This window comes from Podarcis pityusensis (genome assembly GCF_964106645.2).
Source record: "Podarcis pityusensis genome assembly, chromosome: 11".
NCBI classification, from domain to species: Eukaryota; Metazoa; Chordata; class Lepidosauria; order Squamata; family Lacertidae; genus Podarcis; species Podarcis pityusensis.
Genome location: NC_138036.1, coordinates 47,218,248 through 47,236,742, shown reverse-complemented (window position 1 = coordinate 47,236,742; position 18,495 = coordinate 47,218,248). Strand labels below are relative to the sequence as shown.

Sequence of the window (18,495 nt, the reverse complement as noted above, 5' to 3'; positions counted from 1 at the left end):
CCACCCACATCAAATAAATGCTTTCTATAACTATCAACAAAGAAAGAGCTTGATATACAAGATTAAGTCTAGTGAGCTTTGGCCTTCTAGCGAGCTTTTGTCTTTCATGTGATTATTGGATAATCATTTGTATGCTATGTGTCCACCAGTTCAACAGTGTCTAGCCTAAACTGAGGCCAATCAAGGTCTTCAGTGGTCCATTTCAGACTACAGTCACCCTAATACATGTCCTATGCTTGGCAGAACAGGAAGGTTATCCACTTATGAGGCACCCAATGTGTGGGTGTTAATATTTAAAATAAAGGGTACACATGCAAAATCCAATACCACAAGACTAATATCTCAAACCAAATTTGGTCCAAACCAGGTCATAATTAAATATAAGAAGATAACACAGCTATTTGCAGAAGGCCTAATCGTATCTACTTCTGAAATGTGATGTTCATCCTCTCAGTTCTGATGGAGATGTATTCTCAGTGGGACTAGTTTTTATATCAATGGAAACCAAATTCTACCTGTAACTTTCTCAGTTAGTTTGCATAAAAAGACACTGGTGACATAGCAAAGCCAGGACAAAAATGACGAACTCTTTGGAATAGATTTTTTTGCAAAGAAGATACTTTCCATTAGTGACACTATCCCTAAGTGGTTCACATAGTCTGATTCTAAAATCCTACACCGCCACCTGCCCCATTTTGCAGGATGTTACCGTTCATTAGAAACAGCTCATAATGTTGCAAGCCCCAACAACAATTGTAATGTGTGAGCATTAAAATGAAGGGGAGGAAAACACAAAAGACACTCGGCTAATTAAATTTTGAAAAAGGGATAGAATGGAAAAGCATAAAAATGTATTCAAGAAAAGAAATCTTCTATTTATTTTATCTATTTGGTAAGTATGGTAAGCTAATGCAAAGAGCAAGACTGTTCCCACTACCAGGCCCCCACTGTAAGCACAGCGATTACAGTTGCAAGACAGAGACTCTGTCTGGGACACCCAAATATATTGAGCTAAACTACTATGGAAAGAATCAGAACATTTACTGCTGTTGCCTAAAGCTCTTGTCAGATATTATGCAAAAAAAGAAAGAAAAAGACGTTACCTCCTAGCCCTGACCCCAACATATGCTTGTCCATCACAGACTTATGCTTAGAGGTTTATGATCATAGACTTCCACCCTTCTATGTTTTAGATTTTCCACATACAGTGTTATGCTTTGCAGATGGCTGCAATTTTATACCCGCTTTCCTGGAAGCAACTCCTATTGAACTCAATGGGACTTACTTATGAGTAGACATGAGCAGGATTGCACTACAAATATTCTAAGGCGCTTGAGCCTCCTCACCCATCTGGCTATTTTTAATGTAGGGAGATGCATTTTTAGTTTCCTATTAGTGTTTTAAGAAAATTAAGATTGTATCTTTAGGCATATTAATGATTTTAATAGCGAGGAGCAGCCCAAGGCACAGCTCACGTTGTCTGCATTTTTAGAGCCGATACGACAGTCTTAATTGCTTTCTCCCTTTTACAAATGTGCGCCTCTAAATAGCTAGAATCCAAAGCTCTAAAGGAAAGGAGACAATGGTGACCAAGCATGTACAGCAATTCAATTAAGCATAAAATAAAGTGTACTCCCTCATTCGTCAACTGAACTGCTTAATTGTGACTACTTGCATCGCTGATCACCAATACTATTATTTCACAGTGCTTCAGAGCAATGATCGTAGAATTTTTTAGCTTGACTAATGGCCTAGCGTTGGTCAATAGTTCAATATTATATTATTTTAATTACTCACATTATAAAATATTTGATGAGTGTTTCCCAACAAGTTTCAAAGAAAAAGTTCTAAAGCTGCAATATGCCACTGCAACGGAGCCCTTTATGGAACCTTGATTAAGCCCCAGGCATTAGCCATGGACCTCGAATTTTCATAAGAACGTAAGAGCTTGCTGGATCAGGCCCATGGCCCATCTGGGCCAACATCCTATTACCACAAGATGCCTGCAGGAAGCACACAAGAAAGGAACTAAGTGCAACCACTCTCTCCCCTCCTGCAGTTTTCAATAACTCGTATTCAGAAGCAACCTACGGTGTAGGCAGAACATAGATGACATGGTTAGTAACCATTTATAGCCTTATTCTACCTGAATTTGTCTAATCCCCCAAATTCCTAGTGAGCTCCAACCACCACCATCTGCATGTAAAATGAGAGTCATTGTGACATCCCTGAAAGGACTATGGTGAAGGTGATTGGTAAGATTATTAAGGCTGGTAAAATGAACAATTAAGCCACTGACCATCTTTGGTTTGTTCAGTAGTGTGATATTAAGGTTTTATAGAAATCACTGGATTGCATCGTTTTAGTACTGATGACTTAGCTGCCTTGAGTATCTGAAGATGTAGATTATACAGTTCAAAACGAATGAGTGAAAGTTCTCATCTTCCTGTAACGTAGGTTTCCCCCTCTAGTTCTCCTGTGCTGACTTGCCTTCCCCCTGCCCATGTGAATTACTGCTTACACTGGTATATTTACACTGGTATAAGACCTTGGATCTGTATTGATAACTGTGGAGTATCTAGAGAGATCTGAAGATCCCGAGGGCTTTGTTGTTCTCCTCCTGAGGAGCATATGCTAAACTTATATACTTCTCTGGAATGTACATCCATAGCATTTTTTTTAAAAAAAAGACTGGATTGCTTGCACAATAGAAGTATTGTGTATATATATTTAATAATAAATAAAAACACTGTGTTCTCCATTTGATCTTTCACTCTATTCAAGCAGCAGCATGTGGGAAACCTGCCATATACAGCTGCAGATGAAGCATTGCCCCGTGAACCAAAAATATTCTAGCAGACTCACAATGGGGATTCTTCATTGCACATGTAGAGCATGTTCCAAAGCCTTGAATGAATTGGGGGAACTCCAGTTTAACACAGAGTTAACATGCAGAGTTTGGGACCACATATTTCCTATACAATGTGAGCGCATGTGAAATCCTATACCTCAAAGGCACACACTAATAATTACTCTATAACTACTGTCATTACTGTGGGACAAGAGGGATATGCTTTTCAGCTTTATTCTTCGTTCAAAGGAATTGTTCACTTAAGCAGAAATCATTCATCAAATTGACATGAAAATTCTGGCAATGATAAAACAAAGATGAGGAAGGATAGTTTCTTCTCAAAATATTCTTAAGAATTAAATTATTTTAGTCAAAAACAATACACTGAGATGTGCTGTAATCATGACCAATTGATTTTCTAAGAGTGAGTGGGATCATTAACATTTATTAGCCCCTGGTTATCTATTTTAACAGCTCCCACAACAAACAAATAAGACACTAAATAAAACCAATTAATCTCTTTTTAAAAAAAAAAGACAGGTCAACATGATTAATTTTTTATTCGGCAAAATCATGCTGTTCTTTGTTTGCAAATAGTTACCAAACTGAAATACGTGGAACAAAATACGAACAAATAATTAAAAACTACAACTACTTGCAGTAGTACTTAAGTTGTGGTAATAATTGTGATGATAATAATAAAAGTAGTATTTTCTTATCATTCAAACTGTAATTTGTTTTGGTAAAAATATGCATGTCATTTATAGTTTTCAATGATCAATGGAATGCTGTTGCATGAATGTCATGGGCATCTACTTCCTAAAGCTTGTTACATTAGGGATGATGAACATCCAGTCCCACCATCTTCAAATTGGACAAAATAAAATAGTATAGGCGGCGACCATTTTCCTTGTGTCCAATTGATGTGCGAGTCCTTTTGGAGCCGAAAGAGGGCCAGACGAAGCAGGAGCATAACAAGGTGGGCTTATGTATGCTCCGCCAATACGCGGGGGGCCAGGAACGGAACCCCTGTGCAAAATGTTCACCGCCTGTAATTATAAAGAGTAATTTCACCTCTTCCCGTTGTTAGGAACAGCCTGATTCTAGGATTTCATCTCAAAATAATTTTCAAATTTGTAGAAGCCCATGGGACGGAGGGCGGAGGGAATGACTAACCAAGGTCCTGGATTTGTGTCCCTACAAATTTTTGGAGCATGCATTTTTGGAGCATGCTTTTGGAGCATGCATCGTCACAACTATAGCACTTTGCAGGCTGTGCATAGGAAAGGGAGCCAATAGGAGGCTTTTGTTGGTTCTCTAGGAGGTGGGACCTAGGGGTGGACCAGACACATTAGAGGCTTCAGTCTGCTCCATTCCCAGGGCTTAAACATGGGCTACCCCTTGACCACCTCATCAGTTCAGTGGTTACTCTTTTCAGGCAGCTCAATGGAAGGTCCTGCCCTAACCAAACTTAAGCTCTGTGACCAAATAAAATTGTGGCCTTTGTGTAAACCTGTATCAGACTGAGCCATTATTGCTCCTGGACCTAATGGCATCACTGTGAGTGAGCGCACAGACGCGGACATGAAGCAATCGTACTTAATGATGCAGAAATATTGCAGAATGATCTGATGTTTGAGGACTACATAGGAAAGAGCTTTGACCACAGTAGTTCAGGCACTGGTGATCCCGAGATTGGGTTACTGCAATATATTCTAGGTGGGGCTTCCTTGCACTTGTCCCGGAAGCTGCCGTTGGGGCAGAATGATGTTGCATGGTTGCTAACAGGAGTAACACTTCTGCTCAGAGGTCTGCACTGGTTTACTACCAGGCCAAGTTCAAGGTGTTATTATTAGTATATAAATTATATTAATAATATAGTATAATCAAACAGCTTGAAACCAGTTTAGCAGCAAGATTGTATTACCCCATATGTGCCCACGCAACCACTTCAATCTGTGGAACATGTGCCACATAACACTCATTTTGCATTTGCAAGAGATCAGTGTGGCAGTACCTACACCATGGGACTCTGCTATCGACATTAGGAAGGCATCTTCAAGGCACTCTTTTCAGCACCTGCATAAAGCATTTCTGTTCAAGGAAGCCTATTCTGACTTAAAAGTTCCATGTGTTTTGTTTCTTGCTAGCGACACTTGATTTTAATTGTCCTTTGAATATTTTTGAGTGTTTTATCAATAATTGTAATGTTTTGTCTTGAATTTTTGTAAACCACTTAGAGGTGTGTTTTTTACAAACAAGCGGTTTATACATTTTGCTCAATAAAAGTACTTTTCTACACAGGGCTAGTAGATACAATGGAGCTTAATCTCAGGTACATGGGCATAAAACACAGCAACCTTGAAGTCTTTTCTTGGTGCCCATAAAGCATCTGAGCACTCGCCCTCCTTGGTCATGACATGGTGAGGGTAATTACCTTTTTCTCTCTAGAAAAATACATAGAGCCGAAGAAAGAAATACGAAGTGTGACACTTTTCCCCATTCTGTCTCCCACTTCTATGTGCTTTTTCTAAGGCTCAGATCAGTTCCACGGGATGACATTTATCCAGATCTCTTGGGAAAATGAAGTTTGTGCATGTGCACTTTTTCTCTACTCCTGTTCTGTGTGTGTATCAAATGAAAGAGATGGTGGTGCCTGCAGCATTTATTCAAAAATTCAAATTATGCTTATGGGCCTAAAGTAATTGGCAACCCCTCTACTGATGTGTAATGATGACGCAAATTGCCTTTGTGGCATCAGAAAAAGGAATGCCTGTTGCAGGTCTTTTGTGAGTTGGTACCTCATAGGGTTTATGCATGAAAGTGGTTCCCAATTAGCAGGGTTTTTTAATTGGTTTTTATTAGTTTTTTCTGTTGCAATAAAAACAGATAAACGGGGAAAGGTACATATATCTGTTGTCTCCACTTCCAGTTCATATTCTTTTTCGGTTCGACTGCATTTAGGGAGACACTTTTTTGTCACAGACATCTTGCATTTGGGGGAGAGGGAAGGGGAGAGATGGGGTGTGGTTCTTTTGTTCTACTGCCTGTTATTAGTGATGGGGTTTGTTTCAGCATCCTGTGGGTAGGTTGTGTATGTATTATTTCTTTATATTGATGAAGCGAGAGGTTGGGGGTCCTGGGCTTGGTTGGTTGAATTCTGTTGATTGCAGTATGGCTTGTTTGTTTGTTGTGGGGGGGGGGTAGATTGTTGGGTCAGGTATGGGGGGGATAGGTCATTGTCTTGTTGTGCTGTGTATGTGATAAAGGGGAACCATACTGGGGTGAAGGTGTCCTCGTGCTAGTTTGAGTTTGTTGGTTAACTTCTCTACTAGTGCAGTTTCCCATACATTTTGGTACCAGTGGTCTATGTTCATTCCTGATAGGTCCTTCCACTGTCTTGTTACGATATTTCTAGCTGCTGCAAGTAAGTGACTCATGAGTTCTTTGTTGTGTGTGTGTGTGTGTGTGTGTGTTATTCTGGAAGATATTTAATAGGGCTAGTTTGAAACCTAATTACTACAGGGAAGCTGAAGTCAAAACCAGACTGCTAGCACACAGTCAGTAGAGGTTGGAGAAGAAGAGATAGAACATAGCAAATGTTTCAAGAAGTGCCACTAAGCAGATGCATGAGCAAGCAAGAGGCATGTAAACGTTTCTTGTAATAGCATGAGATAATCTGAGGAAGTATATAGAGCTCAAAAATCCTGAAGTACAAGACATAGTGTTGATTCCAAGGCCTAACATGACTCACATAAAAACCGTCCCTTGTAGAAATTGTGTCAAGTGCTAAATATGTGGCAGATGTTTTCTTTCTGCTTCTGTCTGTCTTGTCTCTCACACACCATACACCAACCATCATACAATATGCCGGGGCAGCCAGAAAATAGATTGGGATTCAGTGGTAGATCTCTGGGTGATTTGAAGTAGACTGGCAGGGATTTCTGGCTCTCAGTTTTTAAACAATGCCATCAATTATGCTATTTCATCTAAATTATACTGTTGAAATGAAGTGAGGGAAAGGGAGAGAGAGGACTCCCCAGAAGTAGATTTTTGTGTGGAAGGAATGTGAACTTAATTTCGTTCTGGTATTCAGAACAAATTTCTGGGCTCAAAATTGTTAAATTCCAAGTGCATGACATCTTTTGTAACCTGGATCCAATTGGTAGATATCAGGGTTCTAGTAAGAACAAAGTAGATCCACAAACTTGAAGTCTGCCAGTTTTCACAATCTGTTGGCATAATTGCGTTGTGACAGTAAATTATTATTGGAGGCCCTATGCAACACTCTGAAGAACAACAGAGGTCGAAACACATGGGATTCAGTAACAAATATATATTGTGCACCTCAGCATACCCTACTTCCTTTTCCCTGCAATTAAAGCCTTCCTACTTTTTCTTTCCTGTACAATCAGTACAATTCAGGGAAAGATAAGAGTGCTAATGCTTTTCAATTCCTACTCAGTTAATCACTTAAATCCCATGAAGCTTGTTCTTCTTTCTCTGGTTTGTGCCCAAGTGGGTTAATTTAAGGTCAACAGATGAAGGAATGGCCATGAAACAGATTTCTGTGGTGGCACATGGCAGAATTTAAGGTGTTGGACATTTAACATTAATTCATTCAGAATTGGAGCCGGTTATCTGAAACGAGGATTGTACCGGGATGTTGGTTGAATGTGTATAATAAGTACTTATATAGCACTTTTTGAATGTTCTAAATATTGGAACATTTAAAGTACATCATATATACTGGCATAGTAAGGTAACTTCATTTTATTAACCCTCTACTGCAGATGGGACCACCTAGTGAGTCCATGGCAGAGATAAGATTTAAGGCAGGGACCTTATTCACTCACAGCTACATTAGCTGTAATCTATCCTACGCTCCATTGAACCCAATGCAATTAATGCAGCCTGCACATCATTTAGATATAGAACACAGATGCTGTATTTACTTAAGTGACTTCATAGGTTTCTTAAGCTTAGTCATTCATGCTAGTATCACAACAGAAATGTAAGCATCTGTAAATACCGGTAAAAGATACAAACACTGCAAAATTGCATGAGTCCTGAAGACACTGTTTTAAAACTACTTGATTTATGATAGAGTAGCAAATTGAACTACAAAACAATTAATCTGCAAACTACTGAAAATTTTTATGCAATAATAATTTGTTGCATACAGCTTGCTGTTTTGATTTGGTTTCAATATTCCAGAGTTATTGTATAAACAGAGAGAAAACAAATCTCGATACAATACTTCCCTAAAAGCTATTTTTTGGTATTATGTGTGATGTGAATATTTATGATTAAATGTTTGCAGGTTATAAATTAGATTGAGGAAGATTGAAGTGTTTTAAGAAAAGCAGAGATTTAAGCAAGCCAATATACCAATAAAAAGTCCCAAACTACTAAATAACTGCTTAAACTGCACATCAAATCACTATTTCTACATCTATATATAGCATGGAAATAGAAAGATTAAGCACTGATTAACATATCTTCTGGGTATGCTCTCTACCACCTCACAACATCTTATGCACATGACTATTTACAACTAAGCTAAAAATGAAAAAAAACAAAAACCTGCATATGAAACTGTCAGGGGAAATATTCATGAAACCCAAAACACATACTATTTATTAAACATTGCATACTGCACATGACAATTAAGGAAAGAAAGAAAAATAAATGTAAACAAATTGTCCTTTATGAGAATTGGCTTTGAGTTAAAAAATAATGAAATAGGTTTTTAAATGATTCACTGTGATTGAAGGCTTCTGCTTACCCCTTTCTGGAGCCCCCCAAATGGGATTGTTGGGAATTTCTGCAGCAGAAAAACAGAAGAGAAAAGGGATTTCTGACTCCTGGATCAAGGAATAGTGGGTCAATTTGTAAATGGCTGGGCAAAAAACAAGCAAACAAAAAAAATCTTGGAACATCCTTTGGCCAATTAATTTTGGGTGAGTTATAGTCATCCTTTGATTGTTTCCAGGAGGAACATGAAATGATTTAACAAACAAAAAAATCACATTGAAGGGTAAGAGGAAACGTAACCTAAATGGTCAAAAGTGTTTTTTAAAAACCCTAATTAATTTCAAATTCAAACAAAATGTGCATACAAACCTGGATGTACTCAATTCCTAATCCAGGTGGATTAATACCTAATATTAGTGTCACTGGCTGACTCTTTTATATTGTATTAAATATTACTGCCATAGCTTTAATTAAAATACTAAACATTCTTACCCTGAAAAAACCTAATGCTATGCAACTCTTGGACACACTGCTGTACATATTTCAAATTATGAAATAATGAACAAGCACTGTTGACCATGCTCTGCTGTTGTATAATCACCATTTCATGCAATCAAATTTATGCAGGGACTTCACAGTTTATTGAACACAACAGATTATATGTGTTGCTTCAGCATAGTGGATTGCACTCTAGGATTGTGTACAATTCTCTCCTTGGTCTTCAAAAGGCAAAGTAATCTTAGATAATTTCTTAAAAGAAGGGGAAACCACTGGGGTGATAGCAGTTAGCTATAACCAATGAAATAAAGGAATTTAAGGTCTATTCTGAGTATGACCAATATTGCATATCATCCTTGGCAATAGATTAATAAGATTTATAGACAAAATAGATGAATTTTAGGTTAAATGGGAGCAAAAAATCCAAAATAGTTGTATAAAGTATAAGTTTTAAAAGGTGAACGGTTCTTTTTGTACGTTGCATCTATCTGTGCACTTTTGAATACAGAAAATAGGCAACAGTCAGTGGAGGATTTCTATGATTATATATCCTTGGTTCTTGAGTGAGTGCCAAACATCTGCAAACCCAATTCCCAAAATTTGGCACTGGGTGAATTGTCTACGTACAGGGTGAGTCTTTGAAAAGAGGCCCCATGGAACATGTGTACTCTGTATCCACGGGATACAGAGACCCGGCGTGGTGTAGTGGTTAAGAGCAGTAGTCTCGTAATCTGGGGAACCGGGTTCGCGTCTCCGCTCCTCCAGATGCAGCTGCTGGGTGACCTTGGGCCAGTCACACTTCTTTGAAGTCTCTCAGCCCCACTCACCTCACAGAGTGTTTGTTGTGAGGGAGGAAGGGAAAGGAGAATGTTAGCCGCTTTGAGACTCCTGAAGGGGAGTGAAAGGCAGGATATCAAATCCAAATTCTTCTTCTTCTTCTTCTTCTTCTTCTTCTTCTTCTTCTTCTTCTCTTTTCAAGGACTCACCCTGTACAAAGGCTTCTGTAACTTGCCTGTATAATTTTAATACAAGCCCTGGATGCTTTCATAAAGGCACAAGTAGGAATGGGCAAATCTGTCAATTTTTGTTTCAGTCAGTTTGTAATTTTTCAAATCTTTGGTTCAGTTTTCCACATTTCTGCATCAGTGTTCTTTTTTAAAAAAGTCTTAATGAAAATGAATCAGTATTTTACTGATATACACATTGCTTAATACACATATTTATACAAACAATTCTCCCTAATATAATGCATATTTGTATGTTATTTTCACTAATATATGCCTTTATGCATACTTACCCTTAAGTGTATGCATTTTTGTATACATTATTTAGTTGAAGAATGCATCAAAAGTTTGGAGAAGAGTGAATTCTGAAGGATGGCTGTACTCCTATTTGCACAGTGTTTGGGGAAATGTGAATTAGGTAGAGATGCCTTTAAAAGCTGACTAAATCAAATTTCTTTTCCATCTCCCCAAGTCACTCAAATTGATTCTTTATTCAACTCTAGATGCAGTAGTCACTTACAATATTCTTAAGTCAGTGCAACTAAGTGAATTGCATAGACAAAAGCAACCAAGGCTTGTACTAATAGGGATCAGATACCGTTGCCCATGAATCCTCACCACTGCTACCACAGTAGAAGAGGAAAAGACACAACCTGTTCTTTCTCTGTAATAAGTCATGGCAGTAGTGATGTTGGTGAATAGGAATCACTGGGCACTGGGTTGGGGTCAAGACTTTATAAATCTATGCTAGTGTTTGAGACTCTGCCTAAGGCTATTGATAATAGGATGCCATTTTTGTTGTCAGAGAAGTCACCAAGAGCCACATTTAACTCCCGAGTAGTAGAGATAGCAGCCATGTTTCTCTGGGCTTTGGCAACGGCCTCATAGTGCCACTGAGAGTTGATCACATTGTCAGGATACACCATGTCTATATGAACATGGATCATTCTACAGGTGTTGACTCAGGCCTTGTGACCTACCATAGAGGAGAAACTGTCAAACCGCCCCAAAATCTAGTTTCAGCTCCGTGGCTCCAGAAGCCCCAATTTTAGCACAGAAGCAGCAGCCCTATTAAAAATCTACTACGTTTCTTTTGCCATAAGAGACTTCGCATAAAAAGCAAAGATCTTCCTGGGAATCCAGGAAAGATGCTTTATTTATGTGCTCTAGACTAACTCAATCGAAAAATACATACAGTACAGTGTATAGTCATGAAATTATGCACATGACATATCACAAAAGGGAGGTGGCTAAGATCCTGTTTTTCCCCCAAGCAGCATGAGAGAAAAATACTACCTATATTCCTTCTTTCTGTGTAGAATAAAGATGGGACCTAAGACTCAGCTACATCCTACTTGTTCCCTTTCCCCAAGAGACCAGCATTGTGATAATTACACAGGCAATGGTAATGAGGCACTCAGAAAGAGAGGAGCTCAAGGTTTCCTGATACAACACAGTATGCTGTTTTACCAAGTCAGACTACTGGATTATCTAGTTCAATACTGTCTACACTCAGCTGTTCTCTTAATGACATCAGGTGGGCACAGCAAGAAACACGCATGCATGAGGAACACTGGAAGTACCCAAAAAAAGCATTCCTAGCACCAATATGTTGGGTGGAGGAGGCATCTAACTGAAAGAAGGCACAACCTCTCTGCAACAGATAGCGTAGCCCTCTTTAAGGCTAAGGGAAATTTTGCAGGGCACATCCTTCCACTTGATCACAGATGATACACACTATCATGACCCTGAAAAATGCAGAGTTGTGAGTGTGACATAACTACCAGCTGCTAAGAATTCTGATAATCTTCACACAATTCAGATTTTTCAGACGCTCCATTTCCCTACCTACTATATGTTCCATTTTATTTTTGGCAAATGGAAGGACTTTGAACTTTCATTTGAAACCTCGCCCACATACCTAGAGCACCAGCCAGTGCTTCAAAATGGCATCTGCATTGGAGGGGTCAGAAATAGAATATAAATAGCTGTGCCAGATTGCAGCTAATGCCAGTGAACGATGAGAATCACAGAGTTTCCTCATTCCTCCCTATGATGAGAGCAGGAGGGTAAGATGTTCAGTATGTGTGGAGTCCCCACGTACACACACACAAAAAAATGTTCCTCCACAGAAGAGGAACTTTTGTACACGTGTCACTTCAGATTATGCCCAACACAATGATTAATCTGTGCTATGTCAAGGCTAGATAATTTGGTTCGATTTTTTTATTATTTTAATTAAGTAAATCTTTCTAATTCAGATTCAGTCGGAAAACCAAGCCTTGTTTTTCACCCTCAGGCTAAAGAGCACTAATGGGGCTCTTGTGATTAAGATCCTCTAAATGTTTGGAGAACTTTGAGAGCTTGCATTTTATTGGCACATTTATCGGTGAGAATGCTGTTACAAGTTTTTGCCATGAAAATATAGGAAGCGCTATTGTACATTTTAAATTGTAGTATGAGAGCAGTAAACAACAATGGAACCTGCTAGCTACCAACATTAACCCCAAAGGATGAGAAATACATATGACATCATTTCATCTCTTAAAACCTTACTATCTTTCATCTTTGGAAATTTTGTGGATTCCTTTAGATGTGTTCTAGCATTTTGAATCTTTCAGCGCAGTGAAATTGAATCCAACTTGTAGTGTGCTGTCAAACTTAATAACGCTTAGAACCACTGAAATCAGTTGACTTAAGTTAGCCATTACTAATCTGTCACATAGATTTCAATGGGTCTACTCTGCAACCCCATTCAACAGCAGGGATGAACAAAAAGTAGTTTGGGATCTATTTGAGGATCTCTGGGTCATCTGCAAGGGTTTCTAACTCCCATCTATAAAGCTTCTCCCCTGCCCCATGCCAAAACAATAAGAGACTGGGGGTGGGGAGGGATGCTTGGCAGAAAACCAGGACTAGATTTTTGCATGAAAATGTTTAAGAGCTTAGTTCTGATGCTGATTACTGATATGAATTACCAGTTCTGGTAGTGGTTACCAAAGCTAGAGCTGAACCCCAGTCCTTAATTTTTAGTGTAAGTCTGCGTGGCTCAACCACTATTTTCCACCTGGCCTTGGCTGAAGGAGCTTGGGGTTTTAGTAAAAAATAAAATAGACCTGCCCCACCACTGTGATACAAGACCAACATGAAATTTGCATTGAAATGTACTGAGGATGCAGAGTGATGAAAGTGGGTTACATGTTTTCCACAGTTCCCGAAATGTTGTAGTAGAGCTCTGAGTTTATCCGTGAACATGGATGAAGAGTTTTGGCACAACTCTTATGTCTTCCAGAGCTCCATTCTAGTCCATTAATGTCCGCTTTCATCACTGAGATCCTGCAGCAGCAATACTTCGTGGATTGCAGCCTGAATGATTATTCCGGGAGTGTTAGTTGTTTTATTAAAGCATCTCTTTCCTGCTAAAGGAAAAGACAAAAACAGAAGCAGTCTTTTTATTGAATTAATCTGATTTTCGTCTTTTGTGCTGCCAGCTATCAAGATTGTCAAATAAACCAGATTTGATTTATAAATAATAGTTCCATTATCTCTACTGGGGCACTGGTCAGAGTACCTGAAATTTTAATTCACTTGTTCAGCTAAATTTCATCCTCAGTTCATGGCCATAAAATTCTGTATTGACAAACTTTCAAACCAACTTTGACTCTGAGGTATCTAGTCAACATTTTTCTTCTGTGTGGATATTAGTTTATTGAATAAGTGGCATCTGTTTTCCTCCACATCACTGGTGGGGTAGGTATTTCCTTTTGACAGCTTTGCACGATTTATGGCTTTGCATGCTCCGAAGAAAAATAGTACTAAGCAAAAAATTCCAATTCATTACCTCTTAGTACTTAATTAAGTTCATACACATTGCACACTATAGGTGAACCCTGAGATGACTATGACAGCTGCTGAGCAGCAAGTTATATTATCTTTCAGAGACAGAATGACTTTTAATTATCTTGACCTCTTTTTTCCTTCTGTGATATCCATACATTTCCCTTCTACTTTGTTCCCCCTTTCTAACAGATGTACCAAGCCAAGATTATATTCTTAGTCATTTTCTCTTATCTCTGTGTTTAGGTACCCCGTGTGTTTTTTTTCAAATAATAAAGCCAAGCTATGCCCACCATTATCTATGTGTTTTGTACAGCAGCAGATGAATTGCATTGTGCAGGTTCCTTCTAATAATGCTCTGGTGGTGGAAAGGCTAAAAGCCTGATAAAGCAAAAAGAAATGGATCTTACTATCAGAAGATATAGAAATAAAGAGTGCCCATGTTTTACCTGTCAGGGTTCTGTGTGCACACATGCATCTGTAAGAGGATCCGTTGGGTGAAAGTCTTAAAGCATTGCCCACATTTCCAAAGATGCCAGTCACTGAACTCTGAATTTAGTTGGCTTGTTGATGTAGGGCTCGCAAGGACTCGCTGGTTTTTTACACTGATCTGGTTAAATCCTGATTCGATAGAGCCTGATTTATCCAGAAGAGAGAAATTCCTGTTACACGGAGTCTGTGGAAACACAATGGACCGCTGTGGAGTGGCAGAGGGTAGTTTGCTACTTTTGTTAAATGGCTGCACGGTATCTTGTCTTGACATGGCTTCCATTACAGTTGAAGGGACATTCACTAAGAGAAGAGGGTGGGGGAAGAGAAAGTTTTTCTTATAACGAAGTATTCAGAGATAGGGAAAAAACCAAAACAATTTGAGTTACCATTAAAGAAATATCTGCCTTCTGCCTATTGACTAGAGCAAGCATTTATTACTAAAGATGCACATTAAATGGGCCAACCTAGTACAGTGGTACCTTGGTTCTCAAACTTAATCCGTTTCCGGAAGTCCGTTCCAAAACCAAAGCATTCCAAAACCAAGGCGCGCTTTCCATAGAAAGTAATGCAAAATGGATTAATCCATTCCAGACTTTTAAAAACAACCCCTAAAACAGCAATTTACCATGAATTTTACTATCTAACGAGACCATGGATCCATAAAATGAAAGCAATAAACAATGTACTGCAGTCACACAATCAATCAAACAGTAGCTGAACTGGGTTCCACACAGTCACAAAAAAGCCACAAAAATGCAAAATAAATAGCAAAAAGACAGACCTCAGTGTAACACTCAAAATGGAGCATGTTCGGCTTATTTCCAGGTTTGCAGTGTTTGAGTTCCAAGTTGTTTGAGTACCAAGGTGTTTGAGATCCAAGGTACCACTGTAATGATCTCAGGCCTGGTCTACTCATGCAGCTGAATGAGGTGACATAATTCTAAGGTGTCGAATGCACTGTACTTCCTGACAGCGGATGGGAGATTCAATTTTGCATTACTAGAACAGGAAGCAAGTAGCAGGTACACGAGGGTGTTGTTTCAGACTGGGACCACATCAGGGGCAAAGGGTTAAAGGTCCCTCCATTTGGAAGCTGTCCCAGTCCAGATCAGGTTATTTCATGACTGCTGTTACTTAAAGAAATATTCACTCAGGTAACAATTGTGTAAATAATGTGAGGTCCAGTTTGGCCCTAAGATCATTAAAATTTAGCTTAAAGGAAAAGTTACTTTGAGGGGGGAAACCCCTTACATCCTTCATTATTTCTTCTTTTGCAAATTTATATTCACTATCATTTATTCCATACAAAATGTTATTGCACTTAGTTTCACATTTGAACAATGTATAAGGTATAGAGAACAGTGAATAGCATCAATGATTTCTCAGGAGTCAGAGATAGTCTCCAGTTTTATGGCTGTTTGCTGCTGTTCTTAGAGTTGTCATTTTTTAATTGCCATATATTAGGGGTGCGCAACCACTTTTTGCTATGGCCAAATAACAATTTGGGGTAATTTTACTATTCCCTGAACCACAGTGTCAATAAATCCTGTCAAGTTGGATCATGGACACCACAAAGCCTTGTGTTGCTCTGTCACTGTTTTTTCTGTGTGTCTCTATGTTTCTCTACTCCAGGCTTTGCAAGAAGTGAGGCTACTTGCTGCTCACTGAAGAGCTCTGGTTAATAAATTATTATTATTATTATTATTATTATTATTATTATTATTATTAGTTAAAGCAGAGCAGGGAAGGGTTTCTTTTCCAAAAATTAAAACACTTATTTGTTTAAAAAATTGTCCACTGCTCTGCCTGAAAGTGGGGGGCGGGAATCTTCAACACTTCTCAGGCAGCATTAAGGACAGCCTCATTTTGTAACGCCTGTCTGGATGACATCACCTGCCAGCATAACAAGGCCAGTGAAGCTGCAAATATGTAAAGAAAATGTACAAGCAAGAACACACATTGACCATGTCTTAATTATTTTAATTATTTAGGAAAGGAAGAACAAGAGACAAACCCCTGCTTCTCCCCTGCTTCAAAATATGAAATTAACATGGATTTTGGAGTTTGAGTTGGCCTGATGAAGGTAAGAATGGATTCTGGAGGTAAATTAATTTCTTTTAGTTCCCCCACAAAACCCTGTTTGTCAACAATTTGGCAGGCTTAATCCGCTCGGTGCCTTCAAATGTAATCTGTCAAAAGGGGGGAAGTGATATAAAATCAGTTCCTGTAAAATAATATCAATGTTCTTTTCACACTTCCTTAGCCAGAACATAGGTGGCAATCTGTCCTATATGTACATAGAGCCGTCTATACAGGAAGGAGCGTCTCCACCCCCCATGGTTCAGCCCGGACACTGAGGTCCAGCTCCAAGGGCCTTCGGGCGGTTCTCTCCTTCTGAGAAGTGAAGTTACAGGGAACCATGCAGAGGGCCTTCTTGGAAGTTGCATCTCCCTTCAGATGTCAAAGAGTGAAACAATTATATGACCTTTCGTAGACAGCTGAAGGCAGGACGGTTTTGGGAAGATTTTATTATTTGATGTTCTGTTTTGTCCCTTTATATTTTGTTGGAAGATGCACAGAGTGGCTGGGGCAACCCAGTCATATGGGCAAGGAACAAGAAATAAGTTGTTGTTTTGTTATAGCTTGCCCTTCCATTAAGAATACATCACTGCACTGCATGTTTCAGTTGCTTATGCTCAGGCTTAGTTACAGCAGGGCATGACTACTAATAATCTAAGAGTTATGCATGGAACCCTGATCCAACAACAGGGGGCTAGCCCTGACACAGGGAGCTTAGAGCTTCAGCTCCTAGACACAAATATATTTGGATCAGGTCTTACACTTTCAATCAATTTACAGGTCATATCCAAGACATCCATGAGCTGAATAGGAAGGCAATTTTTGGTGATTCCCCTTGCCACCTGTAGTCCTCCATTTCCCCCTTAATTCTGCTCCAGAGTGTCACCCAATCCTTCAGAGCAATTTGGGGCAGGGGAGCTATAGGCGGCAGAATGAATAATTGGTCTTATCCCTGGTCTAGTTATGGATGTATACTGTCAGCAGACAGACACCACCCAATATGCCACACAATGGCACTTACCTAGTCAGAAGGTGGGCAGCGATGCCAGCCCTCCCCCCAGAGGGCAAAATGACTTCACCATGGTGGCCGGCCACAATCCCGAAGTTCAAATTTGTCTATCAGGAGCAAGCTGAGGGGTGGAGCCTGGGAGAATCCACAGGGCATCCTTATCACATAGGGGCAGCCACATCAGCCTTTGAATGGGGTCTCAGGCCAGAACTTACAAAGGCATTAGGCAGGTGGCACTCCGAATCATACAAAGGGTACATTTGCCCTGGATAACCCTCACTTAATCTTTCCATGTAACTCCTCTCTTTCAGGTACCCCTTCCAAGAATGCCTGGATTTGTGGGCAAGGAGCAAAAGTCTGCGCAAGTGCACAGCTGGGTCTCCAGACCAGGGCCAAGATGACATGGGTGGGCCAACGTGGCCAAGCTGGAGCATGAAATAGCAAGATGCAGCTCCCCTGATGTGTGGTCCTGCAGTTGGGTAAAATGATCCAACCACCTGGAAGAGCGTCAACATTATCCTAGTCTCTGACGTAAAGAGACTACACAAAAAGTCCCCAACAATCACCATCATTGTAGGTCAGAGCTCCTACAACGTGAGCAGTGGCTGTGCGTGTGGAAGGACCAGCCTGTGTTAATCATGTCCTCTGGAAGGTAAGTGTTGTGGAGCAATGGAACACGTTGGTGACCATGTTATCCCACACCCAGCAATTAAGTTTTTGACAGTATGGAATTTTACAGGCCTGATGAAAATGGATATATACCCAATGCGTGAGTCAAAGCCAACCTATATCTGAAAGCAATAAAAGTTGTAGCCAATTTTAATCCTACAGCATTGTGCTGTCTGTTTTGTTTTGCACCTGTTGCTGCCTGGGTTTCACCCTCTGAGGGGCAGCGGCGCTACAGGTGGGTCCATAAGCAGTTTCAAAAGTTAAAAAAATTCTCTGTGAATTATCTAATCATATGATGG

The 18,495-nt window shown here is 39.6% G+C and overlaps 1 protein-coding gene and 1 long non-coding RNA gene across 16 annotated transcripts in view; one reads left to right on the top strand and one right to left on the bottom strand.

Annotated features, from left to right (window-relative positions):
• Nucleotides 1-17,959, top strand: part of LOC308458549 — a 436,164-nt gene extending 418,205 nt beyond the window's left edge. The window contains exons 2-3 of the long non-coding RNA XR_013977546.1: nt 15,281-16,522; nt 17,839-17,959. This is a non-coding gene — a long non-coding RNA (uncharacterized lncRNA). The remainder of the gene's footprint in view (nt 1-15,280; nt 16,523-17,838) is intronic.
• Nucleotides 1-18,495, bottom strand: part of PRDM6 (PR/SET domain 6) — a 130,022-nt gene that overhangs the window by 12,389 nt on the left and 99,138 nt on the right. For 11 of the 15 annotated variants that reach the window (XM_080972685.1, XM_080972687.1, XM_080972688.1 and 8 more), the window contains 2 exons: nt 14,397-14,739; nt 8,640-8,678 (listed from right to left, as the gene is read on the bottom strand). In XM_080972685.1, coding sequence (XP_080828811.1) covers nt 8,640-8,678; nt 14,397-14,739 — 382 coding nt within the window. Of the gene's footprint in view, nt 1-8,639; nt 8,679-14,396; nt 14,740-16,892; nt 18,025-18,495 lie in introns of those variants that run through there. The other 4 variants (XM_080972696.1, XM_080972692.1, XM_080972695.1 and 1 more) reach the window with 2 other exon arrangements.